The following is a 24,189-nucleotide window of genomic DNA, read 5'->3' on the forward strand; positions in this document are numbered from 1 at the left end:
TGAGGCTAGCCCAGTGTTAGTGCAACTGTGGCCAAGGGATGCAAACCTAAAACAAATAATGATGCAATTACAATAAAATGACTAATGAAAATGAGAGTACTAGGGGAGTGATAGCCTGGAGGTAAGGTGTCTGCCTTCCAAGCAGAAAGACGGTGGTTCAAATCCCGGCATCCTATATGATCCCCCGTGCCTGCCAGGGGCGATCTCTGAGCACAGAACCAGGAGTAACCCCTGAGCGCTGCCGGGTGTGAAACCCCCCCCCCAAAAAAAAAAGAAAAGAAAATGAGAGTACTTGCTCTCATTTTATGCCAGACATATAAGCAGTATTCTAGTATCTTCTCATTGCCTTCCACTATAACCCAGAGAGGCTGTTTGGGGGCAAGGAGACAGTGGTTCGAAGGCTCTAAACTAAGTTCATGATGGAGTTGAACTCAAACCCAGGCTCTGGCCCAGGAAATAAATGTCAAGACTAAGATGGACAGAGTGAAATAGTAGAAATTAAGGCACTTAAGACTTCCAGGTTCCATTCCCATCACCTCATTGAGTTGTCCTAACCCAATCAGGAGTGATCGCTGAATGCAGAATCAGGAGAAAGCCCTAAGCACAGTGGGTCCCAAAAATACCCCAAAAAAGAAAGGAAGAAGTGAAGGTTAAAATAAAGAGAAGTGGTAAGGAAAAGGACAGGGAAAGGCAGCTCAATCTGCTGATTGAGCCCTGCCAAAGAGGAAGGCTGGATAGGGGTGGAATGGGATGGGATTGGGGGATGGGTCCCAAACTCAGCCATTGGATTCCACAAAACTGGCTTTAAACTCTTCCCTAGCACATGAACACATCGATGCCATGTAAGTGTGTGACCCAAGTCTTGAGAGGAACACTGGTGATCTGAAGGGCACAGACAGGAAGAAGTTTGGGTCCCTGAGACACTGACAGCACCCCTTTCTTTGGGGACTGACCACTAGTTCCCCTCAGAGACCTCGCACACAATCAATACCCCTTTTCCACTCTGAGGCAAAGGACAAGATGACTGGAAATCTAGGGCGAAGCTCAGCACCCCTTTGCCAGGTCCCCAGGGCTTGTCTCTTTTGGGGGGTTACAATGGTGCTAGGATCAGGATGGGAGGGGTCTCCTCCCTGGAATCCCCACAAAGCCTGCTCAGTCTGTCTTACCTCCCCTGACTGCGGCTCACTCTCTGGAAATGAGAGTGCAGAGGGGAAATTGGGTAACACACACATGACCCTGAGCAACAGGCACTCTAGTCCGCCAGCAGGACCCCAGCAGTCTCCAGGATGAGACGGGGCCCTAGGGGGTGTGAGCAGGAACCAGGGAGTCTCGAGGAACCCCAAGCAGGTTTCAGCTCGAGTCCCCCTGGAATCTGACCATTTACTGGTCAGTTGTCTCATCTTTCTTTTCCTAAATTGTGTGTGTGTGTGTGTGTGTGTGTGTGGAAGGCGGGGTTCCCTTTGGAACCCAATAACCTGAAACACACACACACACACATACTGGATTCTTCAAGAATGATCACACACACACACACATACTGGATTCTTCAAGAATGATCACACACACACATACACACACACACACTGGATCCTCCGAGAATGATCACACACACACATACACACACACACACACACACACACTGGATCCTCCGAGAATGATCACACACACACACACACACACACTGGATCCTCCGAGAATGATCACACACACACACACACACACACACCAACACCACCACCACCACCACCACCAAGTCAGCTCCAGACAGCTCCAGGACTCGCGACCCTCGGCGCGGCCCCTCGGCGACCCCGGAAGTGGGCGTGCGCGGGATGCCGCTCGGCCAATCAGATAGCGTGGGGCGGGGCTTCACGGCGAATCTGACCAATGAGCTCAGGCTCGGCGGCCGCTTCCGGCCCGCTCCCCGCCGAGCGGCCGGGGGAGGCGCCTCGTCCAGCTCTCCGCTCTCCGGAGAGTTCGCCGGGTCCCCCCTCAGGCCGCCGGGCGCGGTGAGTGAATGAGGCGGGGGGCAGAGGCGAGGCGCGGGGGGTCCCGCGGCAGGAGAGCGGGAAGGGCGGTGCGCGTTCGCCTGGGCGTCTCAGCGCGTCACGCCCCCGGCTCGGCTGACCTCTCAGTCTCTCTGTGGGCATCGCCTCGGCCACTTACTTGCACCCCGGGCGGGCCGGGGTTTGGCGCGATCGGGCTGGACGGAGCCCCGAGCCTCGTCGAGGAGCCCGCCCGGTGCCCGATCGGGGATGGGATTAGCTGGGGATGGAATGAACGGGCGGGGGGCGGGACCGGGACCACCTGTCACCCTGAACCCTCAACCCTCCTTGGGACCATCAGATCCTGATGTGCTCTTCGGGGAGGACCCCCGATCCGAGCCTGAAACTGTCCCCCAAAACCCCGATCTGGCCCCCGCTGCAGTCTTAGACGCCGCGACTGTTTGTTTGCACGGGCTCGGGAATAACAGGTGTCCTAAAAAATTTAAATAAAACAAGCGACTTTCCTTTTTCTCCACCACACCCCACTTTATTGCAGGCTTCCGTCATGGGCTGTGACCCATAAAGCCCGAGCAGCCACCGACAGATGGCTCTGAGGGCGAGGGCGAGGGCGAAGGCGGGCGAGCAGCCTGTTGCCAGGATTCTGAATCCTTTCTAGAATGCATCTAGCCCCGCGGTGGCGTTTTTTGACAATATGTCCCTTCATCTCATCACCCTTCCAAAGACAGCCCAGAAAGGGTAGCCCTGTGGAACTCCCAGCCCTGGCTCCCCTGGAAGGAAGTTTACCTGGGTCAAGCCAAGAAGAGGCACCACCTGGGGGCCCAAGCGACAGCAGGGAGGGCGTTTGCCTTGCACACAGCCAACCTGGATATGCTCACTCCCCAGCATCCCATATAGTCCCTGAGCCGGCCAGGAGTAGCCTCTGAGTGCTGCCAAGTGTGGCCTAAAAACCAAAGAAAGAAGAGGAGGAGGCTCCGCCTAGGAGTTGGGGGTGCAGTTTGAAAGGAGTTGCTCTGAATCGCTGCCCCCCAGATTCGGCTGGACAGTCACTAGTGCCAGGATCCTCACCCGCTTCTTCCTCTGCACTACAGTCTCCCATTGGTTGCCCAAAGGGACAATGCCCATGCAGAGATTACTGCTTAGTCACTTCTCTGAAGGAAGGAGAGGATAGAAGTCCTGCAGGCAGCTGGACTTCAAATGATATCAGGGACCAGACAGAGGTGACTCCGTGAGCTGCAGGATGCCCAGTTCAATCCCCAGCATCTCATGAGCCCCTAAGCACTGCCAGGTGTGACCCAAACCCCCTCCAATAAAATTAAAATAATCACAGTACCAACTTAAAATCAACTTAAAATCCCTGTTTTATTTTTGGGGTGCCACATTCCTGCAGTGCTCAGAGCTTACTTCTGGCTCTGTACTCATGGATTATTGCTGGCAGGCTTGGACCTATAGGGTATAGGAAATTGAACACAAGTGCTCTCCTTGCTATGCCAGGGATCAAACAGAAATGCCCTCTCCACTGTACATAGCCCCAACCATGATCCTTTTGGCAATGTATAGATAAGACAATCAAGGCCCAAGGAGGTTAGTAGTGCCCCAGTTATTCTAGGTCAAGACCCAAAATCCAGGGAGTACCAAGAGACCCCAAGGCCCGTGCTCCAGAAGTGAAAGGGACAGAAAGGTCACAGCTTTGTGGGGCTCCTGGCACTGGGTCCCAGGTGCATTTTCAGAGAACTCCCAACAGACTTGATTCAGACAGACTTCAGGGGGTGGTGGAGAAATGGGGACACTGCCTGTCTCCTCATTAATGGCTCTGTTCCACTTCTAGCCAGGCCCAGCACTCCCTTAGATACTGAGTTTCTGTTCTGTCTCTCCGGAGCATCCTCTTTTTTCTCCTCTTTCTCTTCTTTCTCCTCCTCTTCTTCTTCCTCCTCCACTTCCTCCTTCTTGGCCACTCCCTTCTCAGGCTGCAGACTTTCTCTTCCTCACCTTCTGCTGTTTGCTGCTCCCACTGTTCTTTGGAGCCTGCTGCCAGCTGAGGCTCCCGCCTCCTGTTATGGCCTCATCCTCATTGCAGCACCAGTGCCCACTCACCCCTAGCCCCAGCTGGGAGTTGAGACCCCTTCGGGATCCTGGTGGCTGCTGGTTTGGCTCATCACATAGCCCCTGTCCTCAGTCCAGGCGTCTTCATGTGGGAGGCCGCCTGCCAGGCCTCCCTGGTGCCCTTGGAGCTAGCCACTGGTCTCTGGAGGGAAGACTTGGCTATCCCTAAGCAGCAAGAGAATCAACCCTGGGGGATAGGAGGCTTGGCCAGCACTCTCCAAAGCAGGAGGAAAAGGAGGAGGAGGGATAGAAGAGGGAGGAAACCTACCAATCGGTGAACTGAACCCCTTCCCATCACTGCCCCTTTGAAGGTTCTCAGTGGGTCCTCTGGCTTGGGGTGGGGTGCATGCCTGGGGGTGGGGGGTAGAACAGATTCAAGGATATCTGTAGCTTCTTTGGGAAAAAAAGCTTACTGGGGGAAGGGAGGATATTTTCTTTCTTTTTTTTTTTTTTTTTTTTTTTTTTTTTTGGTTTTTGGGCCACACCTGGTGACGCTCAGGGGTTACTCCTGGCTATGTACTCAGAAATCTCTCCTGGCTTAGGGGGATCATATGGAATGCCGGGGGATCAAACCATGGTCTGTCCTACGCTAGCGCTTGCAAGGCAGACACCTTACCTCTAGCGCCACCGCACCGGCCCCATGGGGAGGATATTTTCAAAAAGCTTTTTTGAGCTCAGGGGTCACTCCTTGTTGAGTTCAGAGGAAATAATGTGGTCTGATGCAGTTTAAACCCCAGTCAGCCACATGCAAGGCAAATGCCTTACGTACTGTATTCTCAAGCACTCTCATATTTAATTTTAAATTTTGAGCCATACCATGTGATGCTCAGGAGCTACTCGCAACTCTGTGCTTTTTGGTTTTGTTTTGTTTTGTTTTGTTGTTTTTTTATTTTGGTTTTTGGTTTTTCGTTTTTGGGTTGCACCCAGCAGTGCTCAGGGGTTAGTTACTCCTGGCTCTACGCTCAGAAATTGCTCCTGGCAGGCTCGGGAGACCATGGGATGCTGGGATTCGAACCACCGACCTGCACTCAAGGCAAATGCCTTATCTCCATGCTATCTCTTTGGCCCTGCAACTCTGTGCTTGAGGGGTTGCTTGAGGCAGTGCTCAGGGGACCATGTGGTTCCCAGGATGGACACCAGTCTGGCTGTACCCAGTCCAGTGAGCTTTTGCCCCAGCTTGTTATTCTTTTCCTGCCCCGTGGGCATTCTTGCTGTGGTCAGAGCGCACACTTGATTCCAGTGTGCTGAGGGTCACAGCAATGCCACTGCCACTAGGATGGCATATAAGAAGGTGCCAGGGGGGCTGGAGGTAAGGCATCTGCCTTGCAAGCACTAGCCTAGAGCAGACCACAGTTCAATCCCCTGGCCTCCCATATTGTCTCCCTAAGCCAGGGGCAATTTCTGAGCATATAATTAGGAGTGTGGCCCCAAAACACCCAAACAAACAAAGAAGGTGCCAAGGTTCAAGCTCATAGCCTTTTGCCTTCTGGCAGATACTCTTTCCCTTAGCCACATCCAGACATGATGCTTAGAGGAGTTGTTTGTTTTGTTTTGTTTGTTTTTGGGCAGCACCCAGTGGCACTCAGTGATTACTCTTGGCTCTGCCCTCCGGAATCACTCCTGACGGGCTTGGGATGCTGGAGATCAAATGTGGGTCCATTTGTGTGCAAAGCAAATGTCCTCCCCACTATGGTATAGTTCAGGCCCTATTAGAGGAGATTTGAGCAAAAAGATCTGGAGACAATATAGCCCAATACTCAAGTTTATGACACTGGGGGGCAAGGTGTCAGGGAGTGACATTCTGTTTTCTCCTCTGCTTCTTTATGTTCAGAACAAAAGTTCCCAAAGCTGGAGGGACGAAAGGATGGTGGGCTGACTGCAGTCAGGCCTGGCTGCTGTTACCATGCCCAGCTCGGTGCTGTGGGCCGTGGACCTCTTTGGCCACGTGCACACGCTGTCCACGACTGGCCAGCACTGGGAGTCTTGCCGGGATGCACAGCTGGAGTTCAAACGGGTCAGCGCCACAGCACAGGGCTGTTGGGGTATCGCCTGTGACAACCAGGTCTACGTGTACGTGTGCGCCAGCGACGTCCTCATCCGCCATCGCGAGGAGGCCTATGAGAACCAGGTGGGGGCTGAGGGGCCAGGGACACTGAGTGAGCCCCTGCCAGCAATTAAGATCTAAGAGGCAGGGCCGGAGAGATAGCATGGAGGTAAGGCGTTTTGCCTTTCATGCAGAAGGTCACTGGTTCGAATCTCAGCACCCCTGAGCCTGCCAGGAGCGATTTCTGAGCATGGAGCCAGGAGTGGCCCCTGAGCACTGCCAGGTGTGACCCAAAAACCAAAAAAAAAAAAAAGATCTAAGAGGCTCTCTGGGTCAGGGTCTGTCCAGTCTCCTCACCATGGGCAGCTGACCTGGTCTATTTGGATTTGCAGAAGCCCTGAGCCCCACAGGGTGTCTCCCCTTCTTACCCGCCTCTGGTCCCTCAGGCCTGATTCCTGCTTAGGCCTGTCTCTGCTCTCTCCCAGCGCTGGAACCCGGTGGGTGGCTTCTGCGAGAAGCTGCTACCCAGCGACCGCTGGGGGTGGAGTGACGTGAGTGGCCTCCAGCCCCGGCAGCTGGACCAGGTGGCGCTGCCCTCGCCGTACTGGGAGTGGGAGTCGGACTGGTACGTGGATGAGAATTTTGGCGGGGAACCCACCGAGAAAGGGGTAGGTGAACGGGTTCCCATCATGGCTGTGTGGGGAGGGATGCCCTGGGCTCAGCTGTCCCCACCAAGTCCCCAGTACCCACAACCCCTGATCTGGCCGGGCCCTCCTGCATCCTCAGCCCCCTGCTCTGCTCCGCATCTCCCACTGCAAGGCGACCCTCCCTGTGCCCTGACCTGAAGAACACCTCATTTCAGGGGTGGACCTATGCCATCGACTTTCCTGCCACCTATACCAGAGACCAGAAGTGGAATTCCTGTGTGCGGCGACGGCGCTGGATTCGCTACCGGAGATACAAGGCTCGAGACACCTGGGCCAAGGTCTGGGGGCTGTGTGAGTGGGGCGGCTGGGTATGGGGCAAGGCCTGCAGGGGCAGGCTTCAGGGCTCTGTGGAAGGTCTCCTGTGCATTGGGGTGGCCTCTAAAGGGTGCCCTATCCCAAGTCAGTGTGCCTCTTGGCCAGAGGGAAGCACCAAGCTTGCTCTAACTGCCTTGTCCTGTTGCCTTGTCCTAGAACAAGCCCTGTCAGCTTACTCATTCCAGACCCACTCTGACTGCTGGGGCTGTTATCCATTCCCATAGGAAGTCCCCAACTTAGGGACTCAAGGCTGCACAGAGATAGATTGAGGGATAGTATAGGGGGAAGGAGCTTGCATTGCACATGGCCGACCTGGATTCTATCCCTAGCATCACATTCTATCCACAAGTACCACCAGGAGTAACTCTTGAGTGCAGAGCCTGGAATTATTTCTTAGCATTGCTGGGTGTGACCCTCCCCCTTAAAAAAGTTCCTATCTCCAGGATAGGCACTCAAGGCCACTAAGACTTTTTGGATCCCCCCTTAGAACTCTTGAGGGTCCCAGCCAGGATGAGGGGTTCATCAGCCTGCTGATGCCAGTGCTGGAAATCACTTCGAGAGAGACCAGCAGGCTGTCACCCTGGGCCCTGACTCAAGTGACCCTCTTGGAGGGCTGAGATCACTGTGCTCAGTGTCTTCTGGCACCCATACTTGGTGGCCGAGAAAACTGGGAGCTGGACCTGGGCTTGTGCAGTTTCTCCATGCAGCTGGGTGTTAGCTGAATGGAGAGATGAGAGGGGATACAGGTCAGCCCATAAGCCTCCTGGAAGAACTTGGCACTACTTGCTGTCCTGGGTGCTCACGGTTGGTGACCCTGGCCTCACTTCTCGGTTCCATCTAGATCCCTTCCAAGGATGATGACCCCCAGCAGCTGGCTGACCCCTTCAGCGACCTCTCGGTGGGGGGTTGGGAGGTCACCGATGAGCCAGTAGGCCGCCTGTCTGTGTGGGCTGTATCCCTGCAGGGAAAGGTAAGGCCTGGGCCCTTCCATGGGGAGCAGAGCTCCCCAGTACCTGCAGTGGAGCCGAGGTGGCCTATTTCCCATACTCCACACATGTACCCCTGGAATCCTGTCCTACTCCTTCAGAAGCTCTGAACCGCCCACCCTGGACCTGCCCTTTCCCTCCTCTGAAACCCCAGGTTGCTAAACAGCATCTACTGTGGGTGCTGGGGACTGGTTTCGTGTGGTGTGGAGACAGTTCTATGAGAGTACTCCCCCAAAGCACCACCGAGACCGATGTCTGGAAGTGCACAGGGGATCAGACCTTGTTTCATTTAGGTTCAGGAGGAAAAGAACATGTGTTTTTCTTGCCTGGGTGATGGGGATTTGGGGTTGTTTTGTTTAACCTTCCGGACCCCAGCTTCCCTTAGGGAACACAGCTTAAGGACACTTGGCCACCAGGGGGCGCAGGACACCAGGGCCGGGCAGGGGTGCACATGACTTGTGATGGAATGGTGAGGAGTGTGGGGGAGTGAAATGCTGTGGGTGAACGGTGTGGAGTGGGGGTTCTCACACCTGAAGGGACCAACCTTTTCCTAAGGAAGGCTGAAGTTCAGGGGTGTCTGACCTAGAAGAGGCTTTGGAGGGGCAGTGAAGGAACCCTGATGGTTGCTGCCTCCAAACCTGAATGTCTTTCCACCCTCAGGTGTGGTACAGAGAGGGTGTCAGCCACTGCAACCCTGAAGGCTCCTCGTGGACCCTGGTGGATACCCCTGGGGAGGTGGCCCAGGTTAGCTGCGGGCCTCATGACCTCCTCTGGGCCACACTTTGGGAGGGGCCGGCCCTGGTCCGTGAAGGCGTCAGCAGAAACAACCCCAAAGGTGGGCAGCCTAGGAGCAGTGGGGGCTGGGAGAAGGTGGGGCCTTGCCCTTATGAGACAACTGTACTTTCCTTGGGGTCTGGGCAGGGAGTTCCTGGGCCATTGTGGAGCCTCCCACTGCTGAGAACGGGATCATGCATGTCTCCGTGGGCATCTGTGTGGTCTGGGCCGTCACCAAAGACCGAAAGGTAAGATGGGTCCCAGGCTGTGGGCTTGTCCACATGATTCCATCTCACAAAGAATAATCTGATCCACTTCCAGTCACTTCCGCTGATACCCTCAGGCCCTCCTGTGTGTTCAGAGTGTTCAGAGCTGGGTCCCTTCCAAACTGCTCCATCTGCTTGCATTTCTGAGGGCAGGAGTTGCTGGTGGCTATCGGCACCCACCGAACCCCACACTTAATATTTTTGATTTGGGGCCACACTCAACAGTGTTGAGGACTTACTCTTGGCTCTGCAGTCAGGGATCACTGTGGGTAGGCCTTAGGGAAATAAATGGGGTTCTGGGCTGGTTGGTGCAGGGCAAGTGCCCTTACCACTATACTATCTCCTCAGCCCTTTGATTTAGCGAGAATATTCCAGAAAATGTTTGCAGACTGCACTTGTCCTGAGTCATGCACTTGTCCTGAGTCAAGATAGGAAAGATTTTTCTAGCTCTCACCAGCCTCCCTTTAGTGACACACTTACTAGAGAGAAGGAGTCCTGGCAGGCACACACATATCTGCATTCAACAAACAGCTGGGGTTCCCCCCTCTGCCCTCCACTGTTGCAGTGAGCCAGCCTAGAGCCAGCTGGCTCCTGCCCTGTGTCAAGAGATTTACCCAGGGGCCGGGCAGTGGCGCAAGAGGTAAGGTGCCTGCCTTGCCTGTGCTAGCCTTGGACGGACCACGGTTCGATCCCCCAGTGTCCCATATGGTCCCCCAAGCCAGGAGCGACTTCTGAGCACATAGCCAGGAGTAACCCCTGAGCATCACCGGGTGTGGCCCAAAAACCAAAAAAAAAAACACCCCCCCCAAAAAAAAGAAATTTACCCAATGTGAAATAATGGCAAAAATGTTCTAGAAAGATTCAGGCAGCCTGAGAAGAGACAGGAAACCCAGGACAGGTGCATCTGAGCAGATGGCCCTCAGCCTCAGGCAAAATGGGAGACAAGGGTGTCTCCAAGAGCTGCAGTGGCACGAACACTGTATCCCCTTGCTTTTGGGGGCTTGCCACTCCCAGTGCCAGTCACCCCAGGGGCCTGTGAATCTCTGGCTTCCCAGGTGTGGTTCCGAAGAGGTGTCAACTCCCACAACCCCTGCGGCACCAGCTGGGTGGCGATGGTGGGAGAGATGGTGATGGTCGGCGTGGGGCTTCATGACCAGGTATGTGGATTCTTGGTGCCCTTCCTGCCCCCTCAACTCCTGAGTGAAAGTTTAGTTCACATAGTAACAGATATTCTACCCTGACTCAATGGACAAAGTTCCTTTTTGCAAAGGGTCCCCTAGGGCCCTGCTGGGCGACAGTGAGATTCAGGGGTCTTGAAGCTCCTTTGCATGAAGACAACATCCTCTTTCATGGCACTGATTAGCAGCTCTGCCCAGGCAAACGGTTCACCCTCTCTATGCCCCAATTCATAAACCCTTCCCTGTTCGGAACCCAAGGATTGGCCTGGTCCTCTATAGTGAAAAGTGAGATGAGGGGCCGGAGAGGTTGCATAATCCTAAGGCATCTGCCTTGTGCCCACTAGCCTAGGATGGACCGTGGTTTGATCCCCCGGCATCCCATATGGTCCCCCAAGCCAGGAGCAATTTCTGAGCGCATATCCAGGAGTAACCCCTGAGCATCACTGGGTGTGGCCCAAAAACAAAACAAACAAAAAAAAGTGAGATGAAGGTCACAGACAGGGCTGTGAGCCCCCATAAAGCAGCACTGCCCTCTGGTCTCATGTGTGGCTTTCTGTAGGTAACAACCCCTCCCCTGTCATCCCAAACTCAGAATCAGGATGGTTAGTGCCCCTACTTCTCCCAAGCTGGGAACTGCCCTCATGCAATCCTTTTCATCCACCCCCTCTTCATCCACCCCCTCTGCCTTCCTGCCCTAGCACACATCCCACTGTGTTGATGGAGGCACTCTCCCCAGCTTCTGTGCCTCACCCATCCCCGCTCCCATTTCTGCAGGTCTGGGGCATCAGCGGGGAGGACCGTGCCATCTATTTCCGACAGGGCGTCACCCCAAGTGAGCTCAGCGGCAAGATGTGGAAGGTCATCGTGGCCGGTCGGGACTGTGACCACTCCCACTCAGGGAGCAACTCTAGTCTGCTCAGGTGACTGTGGGGAGGCACATGGGACCCCTCAACCAGCCTGCTCAGGAAACCATTGGGAGGCATGAGGTACCCTTCAGCCAGCCTGCTTGGGAGACCACAGGGAACCCATCAACCAGCCTGCTCAGGAGACCACCAGGGATCCTTCAATCAGCTTTCATGCTCATTGCCTCCAAGCCAAAGCCTGGAGGTTTCCTCTCTGTGCCCCAGGTCCATGCTCAGCTAGCAGGTGGCCTTGGACACATTGGTACGAGAGGTGACAGTTGTGGGGGTCACATGGTGGAGAGGCTGGACTCTGGGTTCAGAGGAGGGGTAGGTGCCATTTGGGGTCCCCAACAGAGGATACAAGGCAGAGGAAGCCAGCCCAGTGCTGTGCTCTAGTAATGAAAGGACAGTATCCTGCCGAAACCCTGTTTCTGTTTCAGTGGATCTGACCCAGGGGAGGTTTTGTGTTTCTCAGAAGGTCCCAGGTGTTCTCCGACTGTCATTATGAGAGGTGGAAGTGGGGGGGTTGGGCAGCCCTGCCTGGGTCCTTATACATGGTGGACACAAGTCCAGGCTCTAACATGACCCTTGGCTGGAACCAGGACCCCACTGAGCTTGCTGCACCCCAGCTAGGCCAGGTCCCCACACACCTTGACACAAATCTTTTAGCTATCCCAGCTGATGGCCACACCATGTGCCATGTTTATGGGACGTTTAGGTGTCCCAGTTAAAGGTCCTATTGGAAACTGGACTGGGCTGAGAAGCTTCTTTAGCCAAAGGCAGCCAGTCTTGATGGCTTTTTGTCTTACATATGATACCAGAGCGGCACAAGCCACACAAAGAAGAAACTTTGTTTCCTGATGGTGGAGACAGTGTCCAATTAAAAAGGGCTAAGGGGATGGAAGCTATTCCAGGGGGTTGGTGATTAACTGATATAAAGCTGACCTGGGCTGGATCCCTGGCAACACCAGTGAACTGTCAAGAGCCATCCCTGAGCATAGAATGAGGTGCAAGCTCAGAGCACTGCCAGGTGTGGCTTCCAAACTAAAATAAAAAAGGACCAGGCCCGGAGAGATAGCACAGTGGTGTTTGCCTTGCAAGCAGCCGATCTAGGACCAAAGGTGGTTGGTTCAAATCCCGGTGTCCCATATGGTCCCCCGTGCCTGCCAGGAGCTATTTCTGAGCAGACAGCCAGGAGTAACCCCTGAGCAATGCCGGGTGTGGCCCAAAAACCAAAAAAAAAAGGACCAAGGGAACAGAAGACTGAGCACAGACTGCACATTCCTGAGCCCACATTTAATCCCCAGGACCTCGTGATCCCCCAGATACTAGCACGTGTGGCCCTAAATCTAAACCAAACAGAAACCCAAGGGGGTCAAGAACTTGAGTAGGTGTATCTCCCCTGGGTCGTGGCAGGTGCAGAGCTGCCCTGCAGAATTTTCAGGGAAATGCAAATCACAGACCTAGAGACCCACTGGCTGTACATGGGACAGCTGTCAGGACTGGCATGCTAATGTGAGCAGATGTGCAAGGGGGAGCAGCCTGGTAGGCCCTCAGGAAGATAGTTTCTTTCTAAGACTGAGGAGAAGGGAAACTGAGGCATACAGAGCCAAGAGGGCTCAGCATAGATTGGTAGATTGTGATGGAAAAAGGAGACCACCTACTTCCCAAAAACCCAGGAGTAACCTCTGAACACTTCTGGATGTGGCTACCCCCCAAAAGAATTGGAAGCTGACATTCAAGCTGGCATTTTTGAATGTCAATGCACCATCCACAGAGCTGAAGGCAAGGGCAAGCCAGCATAAGAGGGAGATGCCACATCACTGTGTTCTGTGCCCCAGTTTCAGGGATGCCCTGCCCGTGCAGTGGGCCAGTCACATCTGGTCTCATTGTGGGAGGCCACTTCTCTCGAGAGTGGACAAGGCAGCTGGTTCTCTAGCCTGAGAGCACAAAGGGCAGAGGAGGATAGAAAGAGACTCAAGTTTCCCCAGGGACGTGAGGACATGTGCAATCAGGGCTGGGCTTGTGGCATTGCATGGGGGTGAGCACTCAAGGTGAGCATTGACTGTCCTGGAGAGGCCTCAGTTAGTTCCCCTAAACTCAAACAGAATGGTGAGCGCCACAGCTCAGTGTAGACTTTTCTCAGTGCAACTGCCCACGAGCACAGATGTGATGGTGCCACATCCAGTGCTCAGGATGCAGGCATGGCGGGGAGGAGGGAAAGACCCTGGTAAATAGGCAGGGGGGTGCTGAGTGGAACTACCCACTTGCAGCACAGCCTCGAGGTGCTCCCATGTCCCCCTCTTCCCAGTGCTGGCTGCTTTTTTGGTGACGAGGTGAGGTGCAGTGGCGAGTCCTATATGCCCAGCGACACAGAGGCTGAGCAAGTTGGGCCTGTGTTGTCCATCCCAGTGGAGACTGTGGACAACTCTGATAACCCTGAGTGCCCTGGGGTCCTGGAACTGGCCGCCCAGACCTCAGGATCTGAGAGCCACTCTGACCCGGCTGAGCTGCCCTGGAGCAACATCGACCTGAAAGAGCCCCAGAGAGTAGCCAACTCCTCACTGGTTCCAGAGGATCCATATGCTGCTGCTGACCACCTGCTGTGGGCCTGGGTGTCAGGAGGGGCCTGTGCTGTGGAGGCCCACACCACACTCAAGTGGTTCACAGTTCACTCAGGTAAGACTGGGGCCCTTGTAGGCTGGAGCTTGACCACTCTGAGCCAGGGCTGGAGCAGTAGTGCAGCGGGTAGAACACTTGCCTTGAATGCAGCCAGTACCTGTATGGTCCTTCGAGCAACTGGAGTAATCCCTGAGTGCAGAGCCAAAAGTATGCCCTGAACATCACCGGGTGTGGCCCCCAAACAAAAAGCAATAGGACTGTCTGAGCCAGCTCCTCCATTAGCAGTGGAAACTGGTAGGGCTACCCCCAGCAGTGAGAGGACAGAGAGGGGGGCACATTGGGAACCCAGAAGTTCAGCCCGTAACCCTGATCTGGCCACCTGCAGGCCTGTCCCCATCTGTGCAGTCGCTGTCCCTGTCCCTCCTACCCACCCAGACAGCCGCCTGGCGGAAACAGATCTTCCAGCAGCTCACAGAGAGGACCAAGCGGGAGTTGGAGAATTTCCGCCACTACGAGCAGGCCGTGGAGCAGGTGGGTGCCTGCAGCAGGCACGGTAGTGGCTGAGACCACCCACAGATCCTGGACCTGATCCTTGTGGCCTTGGTGTAGTGATGCCTTATTGGCTTTGTGGGGCAAGGTAGGGACAGGGCGATTCCTGAGTTGGCTGCACATCCCTGCAACCCTCCATCAGTGCCCCGACACAAGCCCAGGAAGCCCCTGGCTCCTGCCTTGTGGCACCCTTGTCTGAGGAACCTCAGGGGAAGTAGGCAGCACCCAGGCCTAGGTCCTGTCCTGGGGAGTGTCTCTCACAGATCTGAGGATGAATAAGGAGAGCAGGGACTGGTGGGCAGAAGGGTCTCCCACATGTCTGCCCCTGCCCTGCCCCGTCTGCTCCTACTCCTATCCAGTATGACCTCTCCCATGCATTCTCTCAAACCCTGCCCCACACTGCCTGGCCTCGCCCCAGGCTTATCTGCCCCCCCCCCCAACCATGTCTGGTCCCATCCCTCCTTGATTGGCCTCGCCTGGACTTGTGCAGTCTGTGTGGGTGAAGACCGGGACCCTGCAGTGGTGGTGCGACTGGAAACCTCACAAGTGGGTGGATGTGAGCGTGGCGCTGGAACAATTCACGGGACTGGATGGTGCCCGAGACAGCATCCTCTTCATCTACTACGTGTTGCATGAAGAGAAGAAGGTGCTTGGGGGGCCTGGAACGGGGCACTCTGGACCTGCATCTGGGAAGCACTAATCCCCCCCCCACCCCCTGGGCTGGCTCCCTACAAGATGGTGCAGCAGAGATCTGAGTCCCCCTGCACCCAATTATCTGAGCATGCCCACCCCCGCCCCCATGCCAGCACCATGGCCCCTCTGCCCAAATCCAGGAGCAGGTGAAGGTGGTTCTGTTGGTGTTTCCCCCACCCCCTCACACCTTCCTTCCTTTGCCACCAGTACATCCACCTGTTCCTTAATGAGGTTACAGCACTGGTGCCTGTGCTCAATGAGGCCAAACATTCCTTCGCGCTCTACACCCCTGAGAAGACGCGCCAGAGGTGGCCCGTGCGCCTGGCGGCTGCCACTGAACAAGATATGAACGACTGGGTGAGGGTCTTGCTAGGTGGGAGTGGCCTGTCGCCGTCAGGTTCCCACACACTGACCACTGTGTCCCCGCTCAGCTTGCCCTGCTCAGCCAATCTTGCTGCGAGAGCCGAAGGGTATTTGGACGCCCATCCCCACAGGCCATCTGGTCTGTCACCTGCAAGGGGGACATTTTTGTGAGCGAGCCAGGCCCTCAGCTGGAGGCTGCAGAGCACCCGCTGCCATGTGACCAGATGTGAGTGTCCAAGCCCACGGCTGTGTCCTGAAGGAGATGATCCCAGTCCCCTGCTTCGCAGGCCAAGCCCCCATCCTGTGCTTTAGGTAGAGCTCACCTGGTAGTGGCGACATTCAGGGAATGCATGTGACCCTCCACCCACATGGCTCAGGTGGCCATTCCTGAGGTCTCACACCCCTAGGATTTCCTGGGGAGGGCAGGCACCTCCTTTGTCTGATGAGGTGTGGGGTCAGTATAGTGGGGTGTCTACAATAGGCCAAGCAGAAAAGGAGGCAGGGCTGGAAAGCCCTATGAAACATGTTCCCCCTCTTTCCCTGTGTCCCCAGGTTTTGGCGGCAGATGGGGGGCCACCTGCGGGCTGTGGAAGCCAATGGCCGGGGAGTGGTATGGGGCATCGGCTATGACCACACGGCCTGGGTGTACACCGGGGGCTATGGTGGGGGCTGCTTTTCAGGTGAGCCCCCCTCCCCACTATGTGCCCCAGCTCTGTCCCCTGCTCACGGATCCCACTTCCTCCTCTGACCCCGGCTCCATCCTGAGTTGTGTTTAGTTCTCACACTGGACATTCCACCTTCATCACTGGCTCCTTCCCAGTCTTCTGTGGCAGACATAGGCCTAGAAGGTTCTTGAGAGGCAGCCCTATTAGTCCCACTGTGAAACAGATGAAGCCTTGGGCGAGCGGGGCAGCCCTGAACACACACACCCCAAAATATCTTGATGTCCAGCTTTGTTTATGCCCTCTGGAGGCTGTGACTATGTGCTTGGGATAAGCTTACAGAACCTGGGAGCACTGAGAGGGGAATACTATCAGGACTTTTGACCTTGGGGCTCTAGAGGCCTTCAGGAGAGAAATGGGGGGCTCCTGCCTGCATGGGAGGGGGAGATGGGCAAAGGGACAAGAGGTACAACTAGGACAGTATGGGCCAGGGTATTCAGGTCCTCCTTACTTCCCTCTGGGGTCCTGTGGGTGAGGTCTGGACCCCACAGCCTCCTCTCCTGCAGGCCTGGCCACAAGTAACATCTACCCGCAGTGGGACGTGAAGTGTGTTCGCATCTATGAGAACCAGCGCTGGAACCCTGTCACGGGCTACACTGCCAGGTGGGGTATATCCTGGGGTATCTAAGGCACTGTCCTTAGATGTGGGGCTTGCGGAGAGGTCGTGTGATCCACCTTGGTGCCCTGATAGGAAAATAGGAACATGTGTTTAGATGTGCCAAGTGGGACCACAGACCGCAGGGTATCCTCCCTAGCACCAGACCCAGAACTTTGCTGTCCCCCTTTCACCCTCACCTACCTGCCCAGTGCCCTTCCCCTTGGGCCCCACCTTTCTCACTGTCAATTCCCTCTTAGTCCCTTTTTTTGGTGCAGTTTTCTTGGAGGACAGGGAATGTCCTGTTGCTTTGGGCTCAGGAGAACATTGTACCTCAGGCTTTTGTTCCTAGGCACGAGACCCCAGAACCCTCAGGGTGGAAACAGCAGTTCTGGGAACCCTTGTCCTGGTCTTACCCACTTCCAGCTTTGGCCTGAGGACCCAGAGGGGGCTCCAATGAAGCAAGGGGCACCTCGCACTTTGTTCCATCCCAAGGTGGCGGCCCCCCACTTCTCCAACTGGCTCAGTCTTTTTTGCTTTGGGGCCACACCAGCAGTGCAGGCTTACTCCTGGTGGCATTGTACTCAGGGAAGCTCAGGGGACTAGATGGGGTGTTGGGGATTAAACCTTCGCTCTGGCCATACTCAGCTTAGTCTTGAAAATGCTGGTTGGTGCCTTGCAGGTTGAGCACCTTCAAGTGAGCATTTGTGGCTTCTGTTTGTCCTGGTAGCCAATGCATACCCTGCAGGCCCTCATGCCTTTCTAGCACCCAGCACCCCTGCTTGGGCCTTGGAAGAGGTGCAGTTGTTGCTCCCCTACTCCAGAGTGGCTTATATCAGCTGTTGATTCTTGGGGTTCATGGCTGGAGTCCAGGTTTATGCTGTTATTGGTCCTCCAGGACCTGTGAGAAGGCGCTGATGGTTTCTGCATCTGGAAGCTTCTGGGGTCCTTTTGCGGTGGTGGCATCACCCACACAGTGTCTCCTTCAGAAGCCAATTTCTCCTTTCCCCCAGTCACTCTCAGAGACTCAAGTTCTGTCTCCCCTGAACCTCTACGAAGACCTTAATTCCACATGAAACTATGCTTCATAGGGCTTTGTGGGGGACAGGACAGCCCTGCACCCCTCTCCATCACCACCCTGCCCCGACAGGGGTCTGCCCACTGACCGTTACATGTGGAGCGATGCCTCAGGCCTTCAGGAGCGCACCAAGGCAGGCACAAAGCCACCGTCCCTGCAGTGGACCTGGGTGAGCACCTGCTGCCCTCATGGGATACAGGGGGACAAGGGTAAGGCACCTGCACTCACCTGACCCCTCCCCAGGTTTCCGACTGGTTCGTGGACTTCAATGTTTCTGGGGGCACAGACCAGGAGGGGTGGCAGTATGCCAGCGACTTTCCTGCGTGAGCATTTCTTCGGATGTGGGTTCTGAGGGAACCATCTGGGGGCTGTTGTCGGTCTCGGGCTTTAGCAGGGGCACTTTGAGGGCTCTGGGCCAGGCCTTGGAGATGGAGTGATTGGGGAGTTTGAGCCAAGTGGAGATTGAGACCAGGGATGCGCCTGGGCACCATAACCTCAGTTCTGACACTGCCTCAGAGTATGGCCCGACCTGAAACCCAGCCTCTGAGCAGATGCAGCTTGACCATTCCCAAGAGTGCAGGGGTGGGGGTGGGAGCAGGCAACACCTCTTAACTGCAGTCCCAGTGGGGCAGCCACCGTGTCCTGATCTGGGGAGCCCTAGTTGTGAAGACTTAGGGTCCCCTACTATCCCTTGGGGTTCCCCAACACACATGCCGCCTGACCATGGGATCTGTGTGGTACCTGTGGGCCAAGCGCCTTCCTCAGGAGGGCTTGGTTCTTGGCTTCTTCCCACAGCTCCTACCACGGCTATAAGACCATGAAAGACTTTGTCAGGAGAAGGTGCTGGGCCAGGTAAGGGCTGAGCTGGCAGGGCCAGGGTGTGGCCAGTGCTGCTGCTGCCCAGGAAACTGGGTTCCTCCAGCAGTCCTGGGGGGCCCCCTGTAGGAAATGGGAAGGAGGGGGGCGGGGCAAGGAATCAAAGTAAATGTCAAGCCAGGAAATGCCAGCGGGCACTCCGGCTCTCCCATTTCTGCATTTGTTTTCCAGAGCAAATAAGAGAAATATCACTCACCACCTTCTGGGCAGGCTGTGTGTGTGTGTGTGGGGGGGGGTGTCACCTGGCCCTTCTGGGGTTCAGACTCTCCACACATACATGCTCCCCCCCCACAGGAAGTGCAAGCTGCTGACTAGCGGGCCCTGGTTGGAGGTGGCCCCCGTGGGCCTGGCTGACGTCTCCATCATGCCTGAGAGCCCTGGCGCGCAGGGGAATGGCCAGGCTTTGGCACTCTGGGCAGTCAGTGACAAGGGGGACGTGTTGTGCCGCTTGGGTGTGACCGAGCTCAATCCTGCAGTGAGTGCTCGCCAGACTCTTCAGGCAGGGGCGGGTCTAAGGGCTCCCTGGAGCCCCCCCTACCTGGGTCCCATGTGTGTGCTTACTTGGTGCCGCCCCCAGGGTTCCTCCTGGCTGCATGTGGGCACGGACCAGCCCTTCATCTCCATCTCCATTGGCGCCTGCTGCCAGGTATGGGCCGTAGCCAGGGATGGCTCCGCCTTCTACCGGGGAGCTGTGTCCTCCTCCCAGCCTGCTGGTGAGTGTGCTCTGTCCCCCTGCCCCCCTCCCCCTACCTTCCCCTTCCTCCTCCCCCATGAGTGCACAGTGCCAGCTCCCTTCACTTCACCAGCCTGAATTTCAGTTCAGCTACTTAAAATGTTTCTGAGGTCATGGAGTTGAGGTGGTGTGCTGGGGCCCTTCCCCTGCCCCTAAGCTGGGACTAGAGGTACACATTGCCCACAGGGTTCTGGCTTAGGCTTGGCTGGATCCCAGACTGTCCCACTGTGGGGGCTGCGTGGTGTGTCTGCACATGGACTAAGGGTTCATGTGGGTAACCACTCTCTGGGCCAAGCACATCCCCCAGATGTGAGACCCATCCCCCAGAGCAGTTAAGTTGGGGTGGGGAGTCACTGCATGGCACTCTGTGACCATTGCAGGCGACTGCTGGTACCACATCCCGTCGCCCCCCAAGCAGAGGCTGAAGCAGGTATCTGTGGGGCAGACATCTGTGTTCGCCTTGGATGAAAATGGTGAGTGCCAGGCTGCCTTTGGGGACTCCTGAAGCACCCTGATGGGCCAAGCCCCTGGCCTACCTCCGGGACTGGTGGTTTGGGGGACAGTTGTGGGCAGAGAAGTGCTTGGTGCATCTTCCAGGCTACCTTGGGTGACCCTGTGCCTGTCTCCCCAGGGAACCTGTGGCACCGCCAGGGAGTGACTCCCAGCTACCCCCAGGGCAGCAGCTGGATTTACGTGTCCAACAACGTGTGCTCTGTGTCTGTGGGGCCCCTGGACCAGGTCTGGGTCATTGCTGACAAGGTGCAGGGTAGCCACAGCCTCAGTCGGGGCACTGTGTGCCACCGTACTGGAGTGCGACCCACAAATCCTACGGGCCAGCGCTGGGACTATGGCATCGGGGTGAGTGGGCATGGCTGAAGGGATCAGGGGCCCCAGTATGGGGGTGGTGTCTGGACCACCACGCAGGGCCATGGGGGAGTGGGGACAGGCCTGGAGTCATCCCCACCAGCACTCCTGGGACATGCCTCTCTGCTTGCAGGGGGGTTGGGACCACATCTCCGTCCGGGCCAATGCTACCAGGGCCCCCAGGAGCACGGGCCAGGACTCAGCCAGGGAGTCAGATGGGGCACCCAGCGGGGACCCCGAGGAGTCTGCAAACCCCGTGTGCTGCTGAGCCGCTGTGGAAGGAACCCACTGAAGGATCGATGCATGGTGAGCTCAGAGTGGAAATGTCATGAGACTTCCCAGGTGAAGTACTGTAGTGGCATGAGCTGGAGATGTGGCCTCGGAATGCCCCGGCTGAAAGCACCCAGAAATGTGAAGCTTTGTCCACACATGTGAAGAGGCCTGGGCTATGTGTAGGCCCTGCTACCTGCCTCCCTTGCCTCCCGCCTCCTGCTTTCAAGGACAGGAGCCCGTCCGTCCGTTCCCCCCCCCCCCCCCCCCGGCCCATGACAATGGTCGTGGAGTCAGCTACTGAGTTTGGGGTCATGGAAGTTGTGGCAGGTTGAAAACACTGGAGTGGGGGGCTACACCTCAAGTATGGCCACCCTGGACTCTGACAGCTGGTTTCCAGTTTCTGCAACCCAGGCTCCCTAGTTCCCTATGGGTGCTGGTCACCGGGAAACTTATCCAAGGGCCCTTATGGGGAGTCCCTGCCCTGGTGGCATCTTCTGGAGTTGGGATCAGGGGCACAAGGAGGGTCTGGGAGTGAGGTCCACTGCAGGTGGTGTGACCCTGCCCAGTGAGGGCCACTGTGTCACACTGAGCCTGCTGTTCCCACATTCAGCCCCCATTCTGCCCCCCAAGTGTCTGAATGGTCGGATGCTTTGCAGTAAAATTGGGGTGAATGTTTGGAAGTGACCGTCTATTATCTGTTTTATTGTGATGTTCTGAGTGGCCATTGCGGGGTAGGGGGCTACTTTCAAGGGCAGTGGGGAGCACATTCAAGGGTTCTGAGAGGACAAGTATGGCCATAGGGGGCACTGAAAAATGGGGTCACTCCCCCCAGACAGCCCCACGCTGGCCCACAGTCGGCACCAAGTCCTGTCTTTTTGCCTTGTGGCCCCAGCTGCAGGCCAGGCAGCTGTAGGGGCTCTCACCCACTTCCTGGATCCAGGGCTTGCTTGAGCAGATGGGCACTGCAAGTCTTCCCCAGAGTTGGGGTCTAGGTTGATAGGGTGGGAGCAGGCTGCTCCCTTCCTCTGAAGGCTGGATTTCACAGGTGAGCAGCTGACTTCGGCATGTGTCACCCCGAGCAGTGCCAAGGGGGGGGTGGTCAGGAAATGCCACGAAGATCAGATTCTGCCAAGAGGCAGCGGGGCCTGTCTCAGCTTAGCTCAGTCAGTCTTGGGTTTACTTGCAAGTTGGGGGCCCAACCAGAACACATGCCTCCAGCCACGTAGGACACACTCATGTCCCAGTGCTGGTGGCCCTAAGGCAGCACCCCGAGTTCCTGAATTCAGAGCAGGCCCCTCCATGGCTCCTATTTCAGAATAGCCTCGTCAAGATTGGGCAGTCCCCACCTGACTGTGGACAGATGTGAGGCCACCTGGGGCACAGGACAGGTCATTGACAGTGCTATCTAGGCCCTGAGCCCAGAGACTCAGGGTGGACCCCACGTGCCAGCCCCCCATCATGAGCTCCTGTCTGTGGCTCTCGGATGTGCCCTCCCTCTTGGGGGTGGGTGGGTGGGGAGCAGAGGAGTCAGCAGAAGGAAGCTCGGCCTGGGGCAATGGGGACCTGCCAGGAAGGAGCTCCTGGATGGGGGTGGGGTGCCCCTACACCACTGCAGGGCATTCAGCTCCAGCTAAGCTTCAGCAGCTTCCTAATACACTGCCAAGACCCTACCTACATGGCGGAACATATACCCAGTGGCGGCCTTCGCTCACCCCCTCCCAGCTTTCTGTGGACCAGGCTCCAAAACCCTTGTCATGGGGCCCAAAAGGGCACCACCAGATCCTAGACCCTGACCCAGCTCAGCACCCCAGGCAGGAGTAGCCACATATACCACTCATGCTGGCCCCTCCTCCCCAGCTATCCTGGTTTGAGGGGCCCTGAGTCATTTTTCAGCCCCCTGACCAGCCACCCTCTCTGTGTGGCTTTGGGATCTCCTGGCCCTGGGCCTTAATTGACCAAATGAGGCCGACCTGGCCCTTCCTTGCACTCGAATATAAGGGGCTCAGCCATGGTGAGGGAAACTTACCAGAGGAATATTTCCCCACAAGCTCCTGGCACCCAGAGGGGTCAGGGTGGAGAGAGACCAGCCACATTGGCAAAGGCCTGTCCACTGCCTGGTTTGCTGGGGCCAGGGCCTCGTGCTGCCCTAGTCATTCACTGGCCTTGGCCCCTGCAGCAGCCAGGATGTGCTGGGTTCCAAGGAGGCACCCAAGTTCAGGGAAAGTGGAGCTGCTGGGGGCATCACCTCCAGCCTGAGGGGTCCCCCCAGCAAGAGAGAGCTGGCCAGGAGGAGCGGGTGGGGCGCTGTGGCCCCCAAGCCAGGCGCTAGGAGCCCTCTCGGAAGCTGTGGATCTGCGTGGAGTATCTCTGCAGGTGGGCCTCGGGCTCGGCCTCCGTGGCCCCCAGTGTGCTGCCAGCTGCCTGCTGCTGGTAGTGCTGGTAGAGCTTGGGGCCTGGCCCGTCCAGGCCTGGGAGGCGCCCGCTGGACATGGCCAGGATCGTGGCGGTGAGCGACTTGATGTAGTTCTTGGCCAGTGTGAGCGTCTCGATCTTGGAGAGCTTCTTGTCCGCGCGCACGTGTGGGATGACCTCGCGCAGCGCCTGGAAGGCATTGTTGAGCTTGTGCATGCGCTGCCGTTCCCGCTCGTTGCTTTCCAGTCTCCGCTGGATGCTGCTCTCCCGGCGACCGCCCAGTCCTGGCCCTGGACCCGACAGGCCAGGCCGCCGCCGTCCACCTTCCGCCCGAGCTCCCTGAGCCCGCGACACTCGACTCCTCAGACCCTTGGCCAGCTCTGGCCCTGAGCCTAGCTGGGGCCTCTCTGGGGTCCGATCCCCAGGAGTGGCTTCTGTGTCCTGGGGGGTCGCTCGACGCCTGGGGGGCCGGTTCTTGGTCTTCATGACCTCAGAGGTGGTCTCAGGGGAGACTTCAGGAGCTGAAATCCAGAATACAAGCCACCCTGTGATCACCTGTGGGCACCGCTAACAGCTAGAGCTCGTTCAGGATTCCTTGGTCCTCCCCAGTTAAATGGGCCCTGAGCTAACCCCACACACATCTCTATGCCCACTGGACACCATGTCCGACTCTTGGCTTCAGCCTGACCTGGTGGTCCTTCTCATCATGACCCCTACACCCTCTTCCCGGGCCTGTGGCCCTCACCCCACCTCCGATTGCTGCCTGAGCTCAGGCGGATGAAATGCCCAGCGCTGACCCCTCTTAGAGCGGTGCTGCGGGACAGGCAGGGACTGGAGCCGCTGCGGCCATGGGGCAGCTGTCAAAGGTCACCTGTCTGATGACCAGGTCGGCAGCAGCCCGGCGCCATCACGTGGATGCCCCCCATCCGGATTTCGGCCCCGACACTCCCCACACTTACCTGGGGATCCGCCACTGCACACGCCGGGGCTGTCCACGGGGGACAAGGACACGTCGCTTTAGCCGCCCCAGGCGGGGCCGCGGCCTCATGTAAATGACCCTCCGGGGCGGGGCCGGGGCGGGCCGATGCCCGCGTGTCGCTGCAGCCGGCGGGGGCGGCGCACCTGCGGGACTCG

The 24,189-nt window shown here is 56.9% G+C and overlaps 2 protein-coding genes across 3 annotated transcripts; one reads left to right on the plus strand and one right to left on the minus strand.

Moving 5' to 3' along the window:
* Nucleotides 1–1,925: 1,925 nt before the first annotated feature.
* TECPR1 (tectonin beta-propeller repeat containing 1) lies at nt 1,926–20,897 on the plus strand. 2 transcript variants are annotated; one of them, XM_049788572.1, is made up of 24 exons: nt 1,926–2,010; nt 5,935–6,231; nt 6,633–6,815; nt 7,010–7,132; nt 8,011–8,139; nt 8,816–8,990; nt 9,077–9,177; nt 10,251–10,352; nt 11,148–11,293; nt 13,587–13,954; nt 14,283–14,428; nt 14,937–15,092; nt 15,347–15,496; nt 15,571–15,728; nt 16,055–16,182; nt 16,716–16,827; nt 17,970–18,066; nt 18,141–18,220; nt 18,693–18,749; nt 19,068–19,248; nt 19,351–19,486; nt 19,887–19,979; nt 20,138–20,364; nt 20,504–20,897. In XM_049788572.1, the coding sequence occupies exons 2-24, from the start codon at nt 6,007–6,009 to the stop codon at nt 20,636–20,638; spliced, it is 3,408 nt and encodes a 1,135-aa protein (XP_049644529.1). In that variant the 5' UTR covers nt 1,926–2,010; nt 5,935–6,006; the 3' UTR covers nt 20,639–20,897. The 2 variants fall into 2 exon arrangements, with proteins under 2 accessions (XP_049644529.1, XP_049644530.1); XM_049788573.1 differs by having other exon boundaries at nt 16,731–16,827.
* Nucleotides 20,898–22,793: 1,896 nt separating this feature from the next.
* Nucleotides 22,794–23,541, minus strand: BHLHA15 (basic helix-loop-helix family member a15). Its single transcript, XM_049788705.1, has one exon. The coding sequence runs from the start codon at nt 23,539–23,541 to the stop codon at nt 22,969–22,971; it is 573 nt and encodes a 190-aa protein (XP_049644662.1). The 3' UTR covers nt 22,794–22,968.
* Between the last annotated feature and the right edge of the window lie 648 nt (nt 23,542–24,189).

Source organism: Suncus etruscus, chromosome 15, assembly GCF_024139225.1.
Source record: "Suncus etruscus isolate mSunEtr1 chromosome 15, mSunEtr1.pri.cur, whole genome shotgun sequence".
NCBI lineage: Eukaryota > Metazoa > Chordata > Mammalia > Eulipotyphla > Soricidae > Suncus > Suncus etruscus.

Excerpts from the sequence above, each read along its gene's own strand:
- TECPR1 (XM_049788572.1), top strand. The coding sequence starts at position 6,007 with ATGCCCAGCTCGGTGCTGTGGGCCGTGGACCTCTTTGGCCACGTGCAC. Across the intron at positions 8,140-8,815 it reads CTGTATCCCTGCAGGGAAAG|GTGTGGTACAGAGAGGGTGT; the intron begins GTAAGGCCTGGG and ends TTCCACCCTCAG. Across the intron at positions 18,750-19,067 it reads AGGAGAAGGTGCTGGGCCAG|GAAGTGCAAGCTGCTGACTA; the intron begins GTAAGGGCTGAG and ends CCCCCCCCACAG.
- BHLHA15 (XM_049788705.1), bottom strand. The coding sequence starts at position 23,541 with ATGAAGACCAAGAACCGGCCCCCCAGGCGTCGAGCGACCCCCCAGGAC.